The 20,209-nt window shown below is 35.1% G+C and overlaps 2 protein-coding genes across 2 annotated transcripts; both read left to right on the top strand.

Annotated features, from left to right (window-relative positions):
• The first annotated feature begins 328 nt into the window (after positions 1-328).
• On the top strand, positions 329-3,648 carry LOC121379707. Its single transcript, XM_041508358.1, has 4 exons — positions 329-399; positions 2,028-2,162; positions 2,761-2,840; positions 3,463-3,648. The coding sequence occupies exons 1-4, from the start codon at positions 329-331 to the stop codon at positions 3,573-3,575; spliced, it is 399 nt and encodes a 132-aa protein (XP_041364292.1). The 3' UTR covers positions 3,576-3,648.
• On the top strand, positions 3,618-19,782 carry LOC121379706 (transient receptor potential cation channel subfamily M member-like 2). The gene is made up of 7 exons (XM_041508357.1): positions 3,618-3,637; positions 4,293-4,456; positions 5,089-5,255; positions 7,229-7,430; positions 7,831-7,999; positions 10,468-10,611; positions 19,713-19,782. The coding sequence occupies exons 1-7, from the start codon at positions 3,618-3,620 to the stop codon at positions 19,780-19,782; spliced, it is 936 nt and encodes a 311-aa protein (XP_041364291.1).
• Positions 19,783-20,209: the final 427 nt, after the last annotated feature.

Raw genomic sequence — 20,209 nt, 5'->3', positions numbered from 1 at the left:
CTGTCAATGGGGTAGTGCATACAAATGATACCTTGTCGCTGTTTTGTTGGAGCAGCCACTATGCCGGTAACAATTTTGCTTTTGCATTTTACAGACCAAGTGTCGAAATACCTCAAAGTGAGGACATATGATAATTATGGTTCAAACAACTTCCAGATCAGGTTGCCGGGGTCTGGATTGAAAATTAACGTTGCGGAAAGACACTGGCTTAAGATGTGATAATAATCCAGCTCAGATTTCAAGACATCACTTGCCGGATTCGTTTCTTCTTGTGCTGTGCCATTCAGCAATCGCTAAAATTTAGGTCAGACACACCTGTGTTCTAACTATGGGATACACCACGGGTAAAATCAAAGGGACCGACACTAACGCGTGGTACAATAACCATTATTTACTCAGGTAATTTTTTGTGTTTTATTAATAGATATACCATGTTAAACCCTATTATTAAAACATTTGTATGTTTGTTTGATGAGGTAACAATATGTTTTAGTAGGTTGTAGCCCGTGACATGAAAATAACTGAGGGGAGTTATTAATTGCTCCCCTAACTTGGATTATTGGGGCAATTTAAAATATTATTAATATGCACATGCCAAAGGGAGCTATATATTATTCTCCTTGAACTAATCTCAGGGGAGTGACGGGTAGCTAGAGAGAGATATAACTCCCCTTAGATGACAAGGTCTGAGGTTGGCTATATTTTTTTATTGTTATTTTCTTTTTGCCTGCATTCAACCGGTAAGGAAGGCCAACATCATGAGATAATTTCACAATCTGTAAAAACAAAATAATTTCAGTATTTCATGAAAATGGGGTGGGGTTTTTTTTAAGAATAAAAGAATGTATTCAGTGGAACATTTTCACTGTTGCCATTACATCTATATAATAAGAATGACAATAATAATACTATAATTTAAAGTTGTAAAGTAACAACTTTGCAATTGTTTAGTTATTACATTATATTTGGAAATAAAATAATTAGGCCCCTATGTTAAATCATAAATATAATTATCTTAAATCATGCATACTGTTATGATATATCTAATAATTGTATTTAATTGCATGTGATAACTTGTACACATGGCAATTGTTTAGTACCATGATTGGATAATTCGGATTTATCAATCTTGGTACACGTGACTTCTGCGGTCTATTAAAGTTTTTAATCCAGTTAGTGGTTATTGTGGATCGGGAAGGTCACAATACAAATACACGGCCTAGTTACCGGCCTATGTAAAACAGTAATCACTAAGGCTTTGCTTCACCCCAAAGACCCGGATGATGGGTAACTAGGCCGTGTGACGTAACGCCGGTTCTGAGAATTATAAAAAAATTAAACAAAATTCTCGGAACCGGCGTTAGCCTACGTCATGTGCACGGCCTAGTTACCCATCATCCGGGTAGAAGCAAAGCCTTAGTGATTACTGTTTTACATAGACTAAAGTCATCGCATGCCTAGTCAGTAACCGATAAACAAAGTTAGGTAATGTACAGTCTTTAATTCATCTTGTTTTTATGAACAGTGATTTTGAGGTTGTTTTTCTTTTGCTGGTAAAATAGTTACAGCAGGTGCAACGCCTGTCAGTATGTCCGCTAATGAGCAAATGTAGTTTTTGATTGGGGCTTTATCCTGTTACCGTTAGCATAGGAGGTGCTTGAGCCGGCTATTGTTAAAGCCACATTAACGTAATTTCAGTAATGAAAAGAAGACGTTTTTTTTTAACGACAGATTAATTAATCACTGCTTTTGGATGACAAACAGTTGATAATTCTGACATAGCTTTTACAGGAATCCCCTTACATTTTCCCATTCGGCCATTGGGTTATGTATGCGCAAGTTAATCTGAACGACGTAGAAACAAAGTGTGGTTCTTTCTATGTTCAAAAAATTGTTACATTACATATTGCTGGTATTCAAAACTTGTGGGACAATGTTTCAACTGTTTCTCAACAAAAATAGTGCAACAAATGGACACACAAACCAAAAATGTATAAACTACCATACTCACTAAATCCCGATTGAAGTACTTGCATCAATTTTAACAGTGAACACAAACGGAGCAAACATGGAGTGGACGATATATACGACTCAGAAGTGAGGAGGTTGAAGAAAAAGAAATGGAAACCAGAGATTTGCCGACAAAGAGAAGGCCAGATAAAGTAAGAGTTTGCAATGTTAATCATTTTTAATAGTGTACCATTGGTACAAATTTTGTAATTGTGATCTTAGACAAGTGGCTCAGTTATTGATTTATTGAAGCAATATATATCGTATTATCATGGTTTTATCTGAGGAATTTGACTTTATACATTACATATACAACATGTACAGCACTGGTTTGGACTTTGGCTCAGTTAGTAACAGAATTTGGAATTTTAAATTTATTTAAATCTCCTTGCTAGTTACATAAAACCCAACTCTTATGTTCTGTCTGTTCATGCACTTGAATGTTAAGTTGTTAAGATTGCTTACAAATACACAATATACATTATATATTAATAAGTACATATAACTTTACTTCCAGGTTCATTAGATACAAATGTACATGTAGCATACATTTATGTACCTGGATTCAGGAATATGTGCAGTGTAGTGTGTGTGTCTGCTTGTGGCAAATTGGTGATGACTATCTTCACCATATTCAAATTTAAATATCATTTTGAGATTTGGTGAACAGCAGCTTATAAACTCTGCTATTGTATACATACCCATATGTATATATAATTTTTAGTATAACATGCTATATCTATTTTTCAGGGCGAAATCGCAAAATTCATTAGCAGTAAAATTGTTCAAAGAGAATGCAAACAGTATGCAAGAAACGGTAAATCAACAAGGTAATAATTTAAATTATAGAGTTTATAATGTTCACTTATTTGATTTATTAACAGCCAACTTGCCCAAGTTAAAGGTAACTTGCAATTTAAACAAACTTTAAAATATTTAGCTACATGTAGTTTAGATATGCTGTAATATTTGAGATATTTATATTCTGCTCCACCAAACCATATTGTATCTTTCTTAATGCATTTGGCATTTCACCCAGTAATCATCCCAACCCTATTCATAACCTTTACCCCACTAGTGAATTATGAGTAAATAATAATGATATATAGGATGTAAATGTTGGTGGGGTATTTCTAAATAACTTTGGTTGTGCTGATGACATGTCATTTCTTTGTCCATCTATTTCTGCATTAAGGAAACTGTTAATCATTTGCGAAACATTTGCAGATGAAAATGATATTATGTGTATAATACAATGTCAACTGTTTGTATACACGTGTATATTGATCAGAAACACTTTGCTAATATGTCTTCGATATATATATATATATATATATATTTTTTTTTTTTTTTTTTTTTACAACAAGACCCTTCCCCCACCCTACCCCCATCCATTCAAACTGTATTGAAGGTGTGAAATATATTATAAAATTGTAATTTCCTGTCCTTTAGTAACGTCTGCAAGTGTGGTCGTGAGGTTCAATGGCATACGGATAAAAGCCTGGAATGCAACCCTGATACAGATCATGACGATTGGAAACCAAAAACACACACTAAGACTATGAACTGTGATTCATTCGGGGAGATCTTCTTTAGAGGTGTCGGTCATGGCACACGGAACTCTCCAGTAAGTTTCTTTTTTAAAGAGTATTTTTTCTTTTCCGGTATTTAAGTTTTATAGTTATTAATACAGTCAAATTTCATTATGAAAGGACAAAACCAACAAACTCGAGGGAACAGAGTCTTGAGATAACATAATAACTGTCAAGAAAATTATAGGCCATAGATCAGTTTTATAACTTTGATATATCTTTGATATAACCCAGTGGTAAAGGGTTCGTCTGATGCACAGTCAGTCTGGGATTAATCTCTGTCATTGGGCTATTTTTCATTCCAGCTAGTGCACCATGACTGGTATATCAAAGGCCTTGGTATGTGCTATCCAGTCTCAGATGGTGCATATAAAAGTATCCTTGCTACAAATGGAAACATTTAGTGGATTTCCTTTCTAAGACTGTCAAAATTACTGTACCAAATTTTAATAAATAAATTAATTAATTACTAAACCAATGTGCTATAGTGGTGTCTTTAATCAAAACAAACTTTAAACTGTATAGCATATTGTATAGTTTCCAAGAAAGAGAGGCCACTGTGCTAGTCTGAATTATAGGTTTCAAATCTTAAACATTTATTATTATAACTTAGTGTGTTATTTGCTGATGGGCCATCTCTTTTAAAGGTCACTAATAATCTGTTTTGGTTTAGTATGTGCGACTAAATAGTGACACTGACCTTAATAATGTCTGGGAAATACTTACCAAGTATTGGGATCTTCCGATTCCAAAACTGCTCATCTCCGTTACGGGTGGCGCCAAACGTTTTGAGATGAAGCCACGGCTAAAGAACATCCTAAAACAGGGCTTGTGTCATGCAGCCACCAGCACTGGTAAGTTAGACATGTTGTAGTGTCGGTGTAAACTGAAGAATATTTTTGATAGAATTCCATTACAGTTTATTCCTACAATTCGGTGGCATCACGCTGCCTTCATCAGGGAATTGTAATTCTTTACCTAGTTATGTTATAGCCATTTTTCGTTAATATAATAAATATAATCTCTTTTACAGGGGTGGGAATTCTCCTTGGATCAGCTGTTTTCCTCTCATGGAACATTGCGTTTCCTTGCATTTTAATCGTCCTTTCCTCCAAAATGTGTCAAATGGCACAGATTTTAACCTAGGATTTCAAGAATTTCCGGGACCCCTCTAGATTTCCTCTTTTTTACAGTTCACCAATTCCCACCCCTGCTTTTAACTTTTCCTGTTATCAGATTTTCATCAATGTTGTATGAGATGTCAGTTTGAGAAAAACAGTGTTTTACATGTATATTTCAAATGCCTATAGATAAATTTATGTATATGCCAATTGTTTTGTATCACCACATAAAAGGATTTAATCCATAACTACTGTGTATGTAGCCATGCACATCTATTAAATGTTACAGTAGCCGATGAAATTTACCAGTTGCTGTCTTATAATGATAATTAGCCTGGTAATTTGTTGTTTTGTAAATGTTTCAGGAGCTTGGATAATTACCGGTGGTACAGGGACAGGAATTATGCAGATTGTTGGAGAAGCGATACATGAATATATGATGGCCCATGGCGTTCAAGACCAGAAGCTGGTGGCTCTTGGGATAGCCACGTGGGGAATCGTATCCAACAGATCCGCATTAGTTGGAAAAAGCGTGAGTTTGTAATGCATGTTTGGATGCGTTCCATAAATTATTTATTATATATGTTATACTTACATAGTTTTGAGAATGTAGGCATAATTTTAATGTACACCGGGTGAAAACAAAATGACATCATAAAGCAAATATTGTTTCCTTAAAACTGTTATAGAGAAAAGTATCGTTCTCAAGTTTCTTAACATATGGTAACCTCGGTGACCATTTTCATCTTCTTTTGCTGCCAGTATGAGCTGTATAATATTATGACTTTCGGTATCTTTGGAAATTAATTGATGGGAGTAGAGGTTTGATGTTACAGCTGGTGTCGATAAAATACGTATCGTAATATTTGAGTCATGATACGATATGTGATAAGTAAATTTATCCTATAACATACCCATAATATCCATGTCATAGACCCATTTGATATTTACCATTGTTAATTTGGTTAATGATGTTTTGCTGTCAATGGGTCATTTATTTACAACCAACAAGACTTGTATACATGAGCGTAATGTTTCATGAGATTTAGTTGAAGTGTGTGACGTCAAAGTACATTTGTGCTAATCACAATGCAACTTCAGAACTTCAATTTACTATATATCAAATTAAAATGTTATTTTAAAAGTGTTATATGATAAATAGAATTCACTACTCGTGTTTTTTAATATATAAACTGTTTCTGCCAGAAAGAAATTTTTGGGTATGGCGCTATGGAATTGAATGCAACCACAGTCAACAGGGAGTATGAGGGGCATCCCCTGAATGAAAATGGGTTAAGTTTAGAGTTTTAGTTAAGAAAATCATACAGTAATGATAAAAGTAATTAATTTTGTGAAAAAGTTAACTTTAAAAAAATAAAATTTGGGTATGGCGCCATACCCGTTTTACCCTCTGGCAGAAACCCTGATAAAGTATCAATATCTTTTAGTTAATCAGCATTTGTCTTGGCAGAGCCTCGACAAATACCGATTAACATAAACTCGGTTGATATTCTACATATTAAAAACACTCCTGATGAATCATCTATGTAAAGTATGTATTCCATTCACAAGTGGGGCGAGACGTAGCCCAGTGGTAAAAGTGCTCGCTTGATGCACGGTCGGTTTGGGATCAATCCCTGTCAGTGGTCCCATTGGGCTATTTTTCACTCCAGTCAGTGCACCACGACTGGTATATCAAAGGCTGTGGTATGTGCTATCCTGTCTATGGGATGGTGCATATAAAAGATCCCTTGCTGCTAATCGAAAAGAGTAGCCTATGAAGTGGCGACAACAGGTTTCCTCCCTCAATATCTGTGTGGTCCTTAGCCATATGTCCAACGCCATTTAACTGTAAATAAAATGTGTTGAGTGCGTCATTAAATAAAACATTCACAAGTAAAAACCATCTTTTCACGTGACATGTACTAGATCCTCTTGCCACTTGTATGGTATTTCTGTCTAAAACTTAGTCTCTTGCTTAAAATACATGTAAAGAAACTCAGTAGTACAACTTGGGCATGTATATACATGTAAGTCCATACATTTTCATATCATCTTTTTCATGAAAATTATTAAAAACTAAAACAGGTACGTGTATGTATTGTGACACATCTGCCATAAATTACTGCATTGTAGTGTTGACCTCATATCACGATACAATACCGTATCATCATATCTTTACACTCTTAAGTGGGAGCAGTAAAGATTGTATATAATGGCTTGTAACGTCCTGTGGCCAGGTCGCCAAATGCAACCAATGTCCTATTTGGGCGACTTAATTATTAAAAAATAATGGCGTTAATCATCCAAATAATATTATCTTCTTTAGAGCTATAACATTTGAGCCACTATTAATATTTGTATTCCACATTAAAATCATGTTCGTGGTTCGCTTACCATAATTTGCCAATATGCATTATTATTTTTTGGACCACAATATTTTTTTGTGAGTTTCGAACCCTGTATGCTGATCTCATATTTTTAAAAAGTGGTCTTATGTTTCAGGACAAGGGCCTGTTTCCAGCAACCTACGCCAGTGAAGATGTCCAGGCTGACACACGAGGAGCTCCACTAGATCACAACCACACTCACTTCATACTCGTGGACAATGGCACAGAGAACATATATGGAGGGGAGATCAAGTTCCGAACTGCCCTGGAAAGTTACATATCGAAAAAGGTGGTAACAGGAGTGGCTCAAAACCAGAGTAAGTCTGATTAGTTTTGACTGCAAATAGAGTGTTATATGTTTTAAGCTGTGTGCTGTGCTGTGGCCCTCGCATTTATTTGTTCTTCAATAAAAACATTTTGATAATTTTGGGGGGTTTTAAATTAGATTTTTGTAAAAAAAGAAGAAGAAATACCTCTCTTGGCATTTGGTAACTTCATGATAATTATATCTAAACAACTGTCTCAAATTATTACAATGCCTGTATAGATGTTGTTTATTAGTATCACGTTTTTGGGTGGGGGTTTTTAAACAATATTATTTTCTTTTATTATAAATAAATTGACATTCTGTAAACTCTTTCATAAAGAGATTTTTTTTATCGAGTACTAAATTGCTAGTTGTTGACAACATATTGTCAGTGTTTTATTTTCTATCAGGTGTTCATGTTCCCAATGTTCTCTTGGTTGTGGAAGGTGGAGTGAACACCATGGCAACCGTCAGTGAGTCCATCCGTCAAAAGATACCTGTTGTTATTATTGAGGGAACGGGGAAGGCAGCTGACTTTATCTCGCTGGGCTTCAATAAGAGTCAGTCGAATAAGAAAAAGTTGGTTTTGATTTTTAATATTTTTACTGTTTTCATTAAAGTCTTATTTTAATACCCGTATTTGACCGGAAATTAGCCCATGTCTTTGAATAAGCCCCCCTCCGTTTTGATAGCATTTAAGAAATTAGGCCCTCATTCGTAAATAAGCCCACCCCCAACTTCGTCACCTTATAAATAACACAAAACTGCAAGTTTGCTCAAAGTTCATTTAAAAGGTCATACCTCCTGCAGATAACTAAACACAAATGTAACACAATATTTTACCACCAGTGAGATTTAGTAGTCTAACAGTAACAGTGTATAACATTGTTTTCAATTTCATGCCTGCAGTATTTCTTTGAAGTACCCAAACCCAAGTCTGAACTAAAACCAATGTCTATTTTTACCACCACACTGGGTCCGCAGTTAATGCTAATTAGGCAAATACCTTATTCTGATTGGCTAAGAACAATGGCCTAGATTGACAATTCTTTGTAGTGTAAGATGGCTGCCTGTCAGAAACGTGTATATACGCTATTGAGTTTGTTGTTTTAAGTCTTCTCAGCATTAAATTTTGAATGTAAATAAACAGCACTGGTAAGTAATTGTAACATAGAAGGTGTGTTTCTGATAATTAGATACTAGTAAAAAAAACTATTTAATTAATAAACAATTATTATTTAATAATAACAAATAGAACACTAATTAATAGATGTGCTACTGGACATTTTTCGTTTTCTTCCTAGTTCATTTAATTATTATTTATTTTAATTATTAGGTTTTTTGGGGTATTTTTTCAACAAAACTGGCCCCTTGTCTGGGAATAAGCCCACCCCATGCTAAGCTTACAATGAGTTGTCTTGGCCCCCTGGGCTTATTTCCGGTCAAATATGGTAATATATCAATTAAAAAAAAAAAAAATGAATCTTTTAAATTGTATGCATGAAAGTGTGTGAAAAACATATGGTTGTATTGCCTAAAACAAGAGGGGCAGGGAAGTAAAAAAAAGAAGAATCTGGGCAGAGTAGTAAAGAGTCTGCTCCAGTTAAAAAAAAGCACTTTATTTTATTCCCTACTTCACCCCTCCCAGCCTCTACACCAGTTTCTATCATGTCATGGCTACAGTTGATGACAGTCACGTTTTGGACCCTTGTTTTGGCTCCGTACACAATAAATAAAACATATCCAATGGTAATATTTTGATATGATATATTTGATAAAGGTACTTTTTATTTCTTTCATCTTTTAAAACATCAACTTAATATTTTGTCCAGAATTATGAGAGAAAAAAATGCTGACCTGTCAACAGCGTTGTCTTCTTCTTATAGAAATTTGACAGGGGTCAGGGTTAGTAGACCAGTTTTTATTTCAATGTGGCAAAGCATTGTAATAATATAGCTATTTTTGAATTTGAATGACACCAGCATTCCAATGATGTCACTTTGCATCTCCTTACAATAACGATAAATTGGGTACATGGCATTTCTGTTTTAAGAATGATGGAAAAATTCCAATGCAAAATTGCTATTGAAAATGTTTTGTTTGAACATTACTACGGTAATGCACCTGAATGTGTTTGAAGAGAATCTTGTGATTAAAACATTGAACCTTTTATGAAATATGGTAAAATTACGGTATGCTATATTTATTATGTATGAAGCCAAAACAAGGGTGCGAAAAGCAACTGTCGTCGACCTTAGAAGTAATCAGAAATGCCATGGAGTTTTTATTTGTCTACAGCAAATTTTTCCAGGTCATGTTATTTTGCTGTAGACATTTAAAAAAAAAATTCCATCCACACTGTGTCGTACTCATATCAGAGTTCTATTAATTTTGAAAGAAAGAACTGTTTTATTTAATGACGCACTCAACACATTTTATTTACGGTTATATGTGTCAGAAATATGGTTACGGACCACACAGATATTGAGAGAGGAAACCCGCTGTCGCCACTTCATGGGCTACTCTTTTCGATTAGCAGCAAGGTATCTTTTATATGCACCATCCCACAGACAGGGTAGTACATACCACGACCTTTGATATACCAATCGTGGAACGTGAAATAGCCCAATGGGCCCACCGACGGGGATCGATACCAGACCGACCGCGCATCGAGCAAGCGCTTTACCACTGGGCTACGTTTCGCCCCAGTGAATTTTGAAGTCCTTTAAAGAAAACAAAACATTTGGCTCACACATAAAATGTTTTATTGTTGATTTGCCAAAGGGAGTAGTATGTGCTGTCTTGTCTGTGGTAGAGTGCATACACATAAATGTATAAAGATCCCTTGGTGCTAATGGAAAAATGTAGCAGGTTTTCTCTGAAGATTATTTGTCAACATTACCAAATGTTTAACATTCATCAGCATTTGATTAATTAATTGATGTACTTTACTGGGGTAGTTAATAAAAATAAACTATACTTGGGGAAAAATTAGTATCAATGATCTTTAAAGTTGTGATTTATGTAATTATGTAATTATGTTTTAGTCCTGAGAAGACAGACTTTCCCAATGAATTTGATGAAGACATGAAAGAGAAGGCCCGGAAAATGTTTGTTTGGAATAAGGAAACTGAGAACGACAAGAAGAAAAAAATCGATGATTGCCTTCGTAGCTTGAAGGAATTGTTACAGTACAGGGGACTGGTATGTAGATATATTTTTAAAAGCGACATTTGTTATTCCACAGTTGTTGTTTTTTTGTTTTTTTACAGTTTTATCTTACTGTTTTATTATTCAATTTGGTATCATTGTCGTAAGTTGTCATTCAGTTATTATGCCACACGATTTGGTACAATTTGATAAATTCACAAAAAATGTAAAATCTTAAACAGTATTAACCCGTTTCCTGCCGTTGACGTGTATACACGTCAAGCGTCATCACAATGACATCACTTTGCATTGTTTTCATTTAAAAATCGTTTTCTAAATTAATTGTTGATATTTTTGTCAAACACAAAGTAAGAAAATGTCAATAAATAGTCTTAGAATGACATATCCAAATATTTGCTAAATTGCTGTTGTACATCTTATGTTTTTTTGAAAAAAAAATGACCCGTCAAATGGCGCGTGCTATTGTTTGTTATTGTTTCTTGTTTTTTTGGTAGCGGTTTCTTTTATCTCTACAAAGTTGTCATAATATATTATTATATATGAACTACATTATGACAGTTGCATTAAAATAGAACAAGTATCAATTTTAATGCCTAAAAAAAGGTACAAACACAGTCAAATAATTGTAATCTGACGGCATAAACAGTCATCGAAAAGCGCCATTTCCCTATTTCTATTTATAAACAACAGGTCATGTGACAGCACATTTCCCGGCATACAGTTTGACAGCAGTAGTACACATTGCTTGCATGTGCTGCTGTTTTCATTAATAATTACAACGTGGTTACTTATACTACAGCAGACGATATTCTAACTAGCTATGTTTACTTGAACAGTTACGTCGACTAGGCCCTATATGATCGAATATGCACATGTGCTCGGTGTTCGTCGTTGTTTGTTGTGTGTTGTTTTTCTGCCAGTTTTTCCTTTTCAACATTCACATTGGTATTAATCACTGCTGAGTGGATATATATTTGTTCTCATTTTTAAAAAATGAATTACAAACGATAGGTTACGAATATCTGCTGAAGTAGTCTGGAGAATACCTTGACCTACATTATTTTCAATAACCAATCACAAAACATTCTCGTTGCGTGTCACACATAATTATGTGGCGCCACCGTTTTTTTGTTTTTATTATTGAAATAGATTAAAGCATGTACTATACTGTACCAGTCGCGGATCCAAGGATTGTGTGTGTGTGTGTGTGTGTGTGGGGGGGGGGGGGGGCTGTTTTTATTTTTATGAATAAGCGTATATAAGCAGTGAATGTTTTGTAATAATGTTGTATGGTGGATGACAATTTTTAAAAAATCAGGCATGTGTACTGGGATTTTAGGTAGGGTGTCTGGAGAGCGAAGTTTATAGGGGATTTCTGTAATGCTCTGCTGGAATATGTATTGAATTTGCTTTTGTTTTTTTTAATCTGCTCGAGCAGGGACCGGAAGGGTGGGGGGGGGGGCACCCATTCCCTGCACACACATCTGCAAATGATATAAAGATAAATTAATCATCATGAGGTAAACTGTAGTTGTGTTGCACTGTTGGATCTATTGTATTTTGATAAATTTATTAGTACCAAAATCTAAAATTCGGGCGAATACGACAGAGACATTCGAGCAAATTGAGCTGGCCTGAAACCTTTTCATCATGTACTAGTATTTCCAACATTTCTCCCACAATACTAGTTGTAATTAAATCCATGTAAAATTGTGTAGTGCTTCGTTTGAAACCATATATTATATATAGCTGGTTGGCAGTAACGCTAAAACTAATAAATGTTGTTTTTTAGTTGGTGGTATTTTCGTTTAATTCGGGAAAAAATTAGCCTCCCTCTCCCACCCCTACAAAACAAAACGGGATCCCGTATGCTTATCATTAGTACATCAGGCCTGTACAGTACCAATTGGTGTGGATGCGTCGGGGGTATACACACCCTCACCGTGAGGTCCAATTTTTTTAGAACATCGACACGGTCCTTTTTCGTGTTACGCAACACCCCCAAAAATCGCGCGGTAACTATATGGACCTATATAAAATGTGAAAATTACAGTAGGATAATGGTTTGCAATAGATTCAGAGTAAGTAATCACATTTTTTATTTTAAAAATACGGTGATAACTAATTTTTTTAAAGTAACAACTTAAAAGAAAAAAATTCCACGTACTTTAGCAGGGCGGACACTGTTGTGTAGGCAACGACCCGAAACATTGTTTTTGTCTAAAAAATCGTTAAACAAATTATTTAATGCAAATAAAATGTTGTATTCAGGATGTACATGTAATAATCACAAATCATAAAACGATCCTATATTGTTGATAAAAATATAAAAGAAAAATCGCAAAAACTTCAAAGTGTAGTTGACCTATATTATCGACACTTGACCCAGATACAATACTTCGCGGGACCAACTGCCAGTGATTTCTTCTTCTTTCACTCCGTCAATAAACATGTCAGAAGAAGTTGCACAAATATAAATTCATGATAATAATGTTTTAAACATTTACTTATGTGACATCTCAAGTGACCTGTTGCGGTAGGGAGCACATTTTCTACGTCCGCTCGGACTACTGTGCTTCACGCATAAACATTTCACGTTTTTGACTTCAGATGTTTTTTAATCAGTTCCAACTACATTTTGTGCCACACATAAACACATTCTGACCTCCCTCTCCAAGGGCCTAAGCCACAGAGCCAAAAATGAAAAAAATAAATAAAATGAAGCGGCGTAGGCCTAAGCGTACGGGCTCTCATTTTTGTTGGGGATGCAGGCAGATTTCTGCCAGAGTTGAATGAAAATCCCTGAATCTGGATAACAACAATTATTCATATTAGCTTTATACTGCCAAACAGCAGGGTCTCAGCTAACGGGTAGAGGCAATGGTGTGTGTGTGTGTGTTTTATTTTTTATTTAACGACACCACTAGAGCACACTGATTTATTAATCATCGGCTATTGGATGTCAAACATTTGGTAATTTTGACAGACTAGTAGTCTTAGAGAGAAAAAACCCTACATTTTTCCATTAGTAGCAAGGCATCTTTTATATACATCATTCCAAAGACAGGATAGTAGATACCACAGCCTTTGATATATCAGTCATGAAGCACTGGCTGGAACAAGAAATAGCCCAGTGAGCCCGCCGATGGGAATCCATCCCAAACCAACTGTGCTTTACCACTGGGCTGCATCCCGCCCCTGGTGTGGGAGGAATGCATTGGGGGAGGTGTGTGTGTGTGTGTGTGTGTGTGTGTAAAATAATAGAAAAATATTTTTTACAGCCCTGAACAGCTATATAGGGTTGCAAATGAATCACTACATATTTTACATGGATTATAACTAATATTGTGTCAGAGTAAAATGATGGAAATACATGGTGAAAAGGTTTTAGGCCAGCTCATTTGCCCGAAATGCTATACCTGAATAGTATTCAAATAATATATAAAGGCAAATAGATGACCAGTGTATATAACTTGTGAATGTCCCCTAGGTGGGGATGGAGTTCACAATAGTTATATAGAAATTGCATATCCGTGACCCATTTCCTTGTGAATTTGGTCATTCTACCCCTCTCCTAAGGGTGGGGCACAGATAGGGGAAAATTAAGCCAATTGTCGTGTCCAGGAATTCCATACAAATATCAATTTTGCAAATTTCGTTAATGTCGTGTCCCCTGCGCCCACCCCCCCCCCCCCCCCCCCCACCCCCCCAGGTAGGAGACAAATTCATTAAACCATCTATCATATACATGTAGACAAATGCATTTAAACTATTATGTTTTCAGAAATACTAGACCATTTCCAACCAAATTTATTTGGTACACATGTAGTTGCTCTCACCCATGGAAAACCCAAAACCATGAATTTCGTCATTTTAATCTCCCTAGGAAAATGGGTGCTCCGCACTCCATGTGTTTGGTAGTTGTGGTCGGCAATTTATTCAGGTGACCCTTTAGATCTATTTTGTATCATGCATAAGTGTTCAACACTGGATACACATTATGTATACGGCAGGGGTGGGGCAAAATAAAATTGTCAATCGGTACCACTTGATGTCGTCACTACCAGGGGGAGGGGGGGGGGGGGAGAAAGGAATAAAAAAAAAAAATAATTAAAAAACGATATTTGCCAAATAGTTTTTTAAAAAATCATAGTGATATTTGTATAGTTTTATCTTGAATCATGAACGCGAAACGATAAACATGAAAACATGAAAAAAATATTTTTTAATCACATATGATCATTGAAAACCCCCACAAATTGTATATATTTTACATAATAGAATAAATAATATAAAAAAAGGAATAAAAGTTATGAATTTTAATTCCCATATATGTATAAAAAGTACGAGTATTCAGTATTGTGTCCTGAAAATTAATAAAAGATGGCACCGTTGAAGCGTTTGACAGCCTGAGCTAGCACATGTTTAGACAAATGGAGTAATAACGTCATCACTGATTGGATGAAATTTGACCTCTACTGGCTCTTGAGATAACAGTACATGTAGCTGTTCTGCTTACTCCCACTTGTTAAAAAAAAAGGTGGAAACCTTTTGTTAATTTTAAAATCCTTTATAATTATTGGATACACTACATTGAACAGTCAACAATAAATACATTTATAGATTATTTCATTATATTTTATGCTATTTCAAGCAGTTTGTATTGCACAAAAGCCTCTTGCTTCGGACTAGGACACTCGACCCGACAGAGCTCCGTACATAAGTGTTGACAGGTGTTGATCGTAACCAGTTGCAAATTCTGGGTCCTTTGTTTTAATTGGAGTGTAATACCTTGATGGCTCTCTAAACCAAGAATGATGCTATCGTTAACGTCTGTTTTATCTCTTGACCGGCTCAGTGACTTTGACAAATGGCTAGCCTAGTGGCTAGTAGGTCCGACTTCAGTGACTGGTGATATACTTAGGCAGACTTTAAAATCACAAACGTCTGAAACACCAGCCATATTGACCACTATTTATTTATTATTTTAAATAATGCACGAGATACCGATGTCTGGGCTGGCCAGTCCACTTGACCGATAGGAATTTGTTCCAGTAATAGAAATGGACAGGTGCTTCGGACCGACAAGAATGACAAAAATGGAACCTGCAAACGCGCGTTTTTAAAAAATAATTTCGGTCTCAGAGATCGAGAATCGGTCCCAGACCGGGAAAAAAGGGCTTTTCCCCACCCCTGGTATACGGTACATATTAAATTTTAATTAGGGCTCATATGTTGATGTTTGTTTCTTTGGGTTTAAAACATTTTTTAGATGAATGGATATTTTTATTTTTTTTAACAATTGTGACCGTGTGAAGCACTATTGCAAGTATCTTGTGTCACAATAAATTACTGAAATGCATAAAATCCTTTTTACTATTTCTATTATTCTAATATCAGTGTCCAGGGTTTCTGCCAGCGGGTATGAAGGGTAAAATTATGTACCCTAAAATCTTGGGAATGAATGGATACGTTTTAATAATTTTTAGAACAATTATAGTAAGATAGCTGCTGCTTAAAGTTTGTACATGAAATGCAGTGTCCAATTTAAAAAGATTCCAAACCCCATAACCACCTAGTAGCGGCAGTTATGATGTGGAGTTTTCAAGTACCCTCAAATTATTGATTACTGGTGTCCTTTACTTTTGACCTATGACCCAAAAGTTGCATGCACACAGCAAATAGTTTCCAGTTTTACATACCTTACCATGGTAACCAATAGTTTGCATTGGTTACCATGGTAACAGTTTCGATCTGGGTACCATGGTAACATACAGTTTTGAACTGGTTACCATGGTAACAGAATTAATAAGCTTCATATATCTTTTCTACAGCCATAGTACAATTATGTACATTGTTGTTTTTTCTCAGTCTTTGAAAATGATATTTTTTTAGAAATTTGTTTTCTGTTTTGCATTGGTTACCTTGGTAACAGAATTCACAATTTTCACCCTTCTCTTGTAAACAGCTGGGAGCTTATTATTACATCATTATACAGTGATTTGTATTCAAATAAATTCATTTAAAACATTTCATATGGGAAACGGTTCCTCTTTTTGCATTGGTTACCATGGGAACAGAATTAATAATGTTCATTTGAAAATGACAGGAAGTGAAAGGGCATATACCTTTTTAAAAATCTGTGTCATTTGACAAAGATATATAAAGTAATAGAGATAGTATACCTATTTTTAGTGTCTAGGTAATGTTGGACACAATGTCCACAAGTTACAAAAATGCGTTGATGGTAGTATGTGCATTTGACCCTATTATTCAAAAACAAAATTGGCTGTCTACTTAATTCTTTTTCTAAATCGAGTAGTATGGTTAATAGATCACACCATAGACTTAAATTAAAAGCAAACTATTAGTTTTTAATTAAAGTTTTCATAATTATTAATGAAAATATGGTATATTGAAATTTGCAGGTGTTGCCATGGTAACATAAATAATATAACTGAGTATAAAATGTTAGCGTTACGTAGGTGGATATTCTTAGTATATATGTGTGTAATTTCATGCTGAAATGTCAACTGATTTTAATAATATTACCAGAAATGTATAATAGTTAATGTTGGAAATTATGTTCATAATTTACAAAAATGCGTTGATAGCCTGAATGCGCATCTGACCATATTTTTCAGAAAAAACATGGTTGTTGACTTAATTTTTTGTTTACATCAATCAGTATGGTTAATAAATCACAGCATAGACTAAAATTAAAACAAAAATATTAGTTTTTAATTAAAGTTTTCATAATTATTAATGAAAATATGGTATATTGAAATTTACAGCTGTTGCTATGGTAACATAAATAATATAACTGACTATAAAATGTTAGCGTTATGTAGGTGGATATTCTTAGTATATATGTGTGTAATTTCATGCTGAAATGTCAACTGATTTTAATAATATTACAAAAAATGTATAATAGTTAATGTTGGACATTATTTTCATAATTTACCAAAAAGCGTTGATGACAGTATGTGCAATTGCACCCTATTATTTGGGAAAAAAATGGCAGTCTACTTAATTTTTTCTTTAAATCAAGCACTATGCTTAATAAATCACAGCATACACTTAAATTAAAAGAAAAATAGTAGTGTTTTATTCATGTTTTCTTAATTATTAATAAAACATTGTGTATTGAAATTTGCAGCTGTTGCCATGGTAACATAAATAAAATAACCATCTACAAAATGCTATCATTACGTAGGTGGATCATTATGGTATATATGGGTTTAATTTCATGTTAAAATGTCCATTTATTTTAATAAAATTACTAGAAATGTAGAACAGGTGAAAATTCTTTAAATTTAGCAAAAAGAATGCGGCAGGATAAGGGTTAAATATCACGCATTGTACATATGTTTGGGTATTATGTCATAATCACATCATATAAAAACTAGATAAGATAGTATGTACTATTGTAAACTGATGGCGAGTGTGTTCTGTATTGTGATTGGTTAATTACATTCTTTTTCCGGGATGAAAATAACACCCAGAAAGCTAATGACGTCATTAGAAAGTGATGTCATTAGCAATTGGAACAGGCGAAGTTGATGATTCAAGGGTCTACAGTTAGATTGTAGCCAGGTATTTTTGTCAAAATATACAGTTAGTTCCATAGAAAAACAATTCAGTTTACAATGGACATAACCATATTGAGTTTTTAGATTTGAGGGTGTTATTGTCTATTTGATGCCCGCAAATGTTTCAAATGACATTTGCAGGATCAAATAGAAAACACCCGCAAATCTAAAAACTCCATATGGTTATCTCCTAATTGGAAGTGGGAGGGTAGGGTTGTGCTAAAGAATGTATTTGTTAATGTTTGATTTGATATTATACTCAACAAAATTAATTAAGGGCCAGTAGCCTTTTTGGAATTTCTTTGCTAGTGTCACATTATTTTGATCACAAATGACTTCTAAACATTGTTTCAGTAAAGTCCAAACTGTGATACACACAAAAATCTTGCACCTGATGGGTTTTCGTGTATTTATGAAAACTGCCGAAATGGTATTCGGCAAGGATTCATTATGCGGTGGTTGGTAATTTAGTAATAATACTTGTTATTTTATTTGCTCTAAATTTTTCTTTTAAGTCTTGAATTTTTAGGACATGCCATCGATACCTTACAATAGAAGAAACCACAACTTTTTAGACTTTATTTAAAGAAAAATACCAACGATATCTATATGGGCCCTTAACTAATTTGTTGGGTATTATTACATGTATTTGGATGTTTAGATTGCTATTTATTTGATATTACATGTATTTAGAACCATTTTTGTGAAGTCTAGCTGTCACTGCACAATACATGCCTAACTTTGTAAGAATATTTGCCCTTTACTGTCTATGGGATGGTGCATATAAAAGATCCCTTGCTGCTAATCGAAAAGAGTAGCCCATGAAGTGGCAAAAGCGGGTTTCCTCTCGCAATATCTGTGTGGTCCTTAACCATATGTCTGACGCCATATAACCATAATTAAACTGTGTTGAGTGCATCATTAAATAAACCATTTCCTTCCTTCCTTTATTTTACCATTTCAGATTACTATTTTCAAGTTTGAATCAGATTATTCCTACAAAGATATTGATCGAGCCATTTTGTATGCGCTACTTAAAGGTGAGATGTACACTACAAACAGACTTATAAGGGTCAGTGCCATACATTATAATTTCAGAGAACAATATTTTCTTTTCACATTACCTGTCCTCACAAGTGCACCTCCGCCCCCACGCGAGTGGTCTGGTCCAAACATCTCAACAGCCAATGGGATCGCCTAAAATTCTTCACTGTATGCTCCCTGTAGTTCCGGTCATGTGACTTCAGCTTCCTTCTTTTCCTTTCGCTGGTCTGGTTCGGACATGTTTTTTTGGCTCTGTTGTTTGGAGTCAGACTTTGGGGTTTTTCATACTTTTTGTGTCTTATTATGATGGATTCGTTTCCTCCATTGTTTTATAATGCTTGTCACTATTTTCTTTTGGCTTTTAACGCTTGTTTTAAGTGTTATTTATTCCAAATTTGTTGTGTTTTGTTGGGTAACAATGCGTGGTGAGCCATATTTTACAGGCTTGTTGCAGTTCATTGTTGTTTTTTCTTTCTATTTCACAGATTGAAAAACTATTCTAAATGTCTGATGTTAGCATATCTCGTGTTGTTCGAGCTTGTACTCGATGTATGAAGTTCATGTCAAGGTGACGACCCACACGACATCTGTCCTGGATGTCGTGTCCCGTGCCAGGCAGAGACTAGATGTGACCAGTGTACTGGACTGTCAGCCCAGGAGTTAGCTGCTTGTGCCAGGAAGACTGAGTCGGTTGCAGCCACGGGTTCCAGTATGCCTTCAATCACCGAATCGGTTGCTGATGTACTGAAGACTTTGCTGCCAGACATGCTGACAGAGACAATGGCTTCCATGGCAGCCGTCTCATCGTGATCGGCCTTTGAAGACTGTTTCCAGTAAGAAGCGTTCCATACGGACCGAGTCTTCCAGATGGACTGAATCGTCCAACGGACCGAGTCATCGAAATGAACTGAGTCTTCTAAGCGGACCAAAGTATCCAAGCGGACCGAGAAGACTGTTCTCACCATTCCTCCCGTGATCGATC

The sequence above is a fragment of the Gigantopelta aegis genome, chromosome 8 (assembly GCF_016097555.1).
Source record: "Gigantopelta aegis isolate Gae_Host chromosome 8, Gae_host_genome, whole genome shotgun sequence".
In the NCBI taxonomy this organism is placed as follows: Eukaryota; Metazoa; Mollusca; class Gastropoda; order Neomphalida; family Peltospiridae; genus Gigantopelta; species Gigantopelta aegis.
The sequence above is the reverse complement of the archived record's forward strand: the minus strand, read 5'-3'. Positions and strand labels throughout refer to the sequence as shown.

Coding starts and splice junctions, on each gene's coding strand:
- LOC121379707 (XM_041508358.1), top strand. CDS start 329: ATGGGATACACCACGGGTAAAATCAAAGGGACCGACACTAACGCGTGG. Junction 2,163..2,760: donor CAAAGAGAAGGCCAGATAAA/GTAAGAGTTTGC, acceptor TCTATTTTTCAG/GGCGAAATCGCAAAATTCAT. Junction 2,841..3,462: donor AGAAACGGTAAATCAACAAG/GTAATAATTTAA, acceptor CCTGTCCTTTAG/TAACGTCTGCAAGTGTGGTC.
- LOC121379706 (XM_041508357.1), top strand. CDS start 3,618: ATGGCACACGGAACTCTCCA. Junction 8,000..10,467: donor AGTCAGTCGAATAAGAAAAA/GTTGGTTTTGAT, acceptor ATTATGTTTTAG/TCCTGAGAAGACAGACTTTC. Junction 10,612..19,712: donor AGCTTGAAGGAATTGTTACA/GTACAGGGGACT, acceptor TCTATTTCACAG/ATTGAAAAACTATTCTAAAT.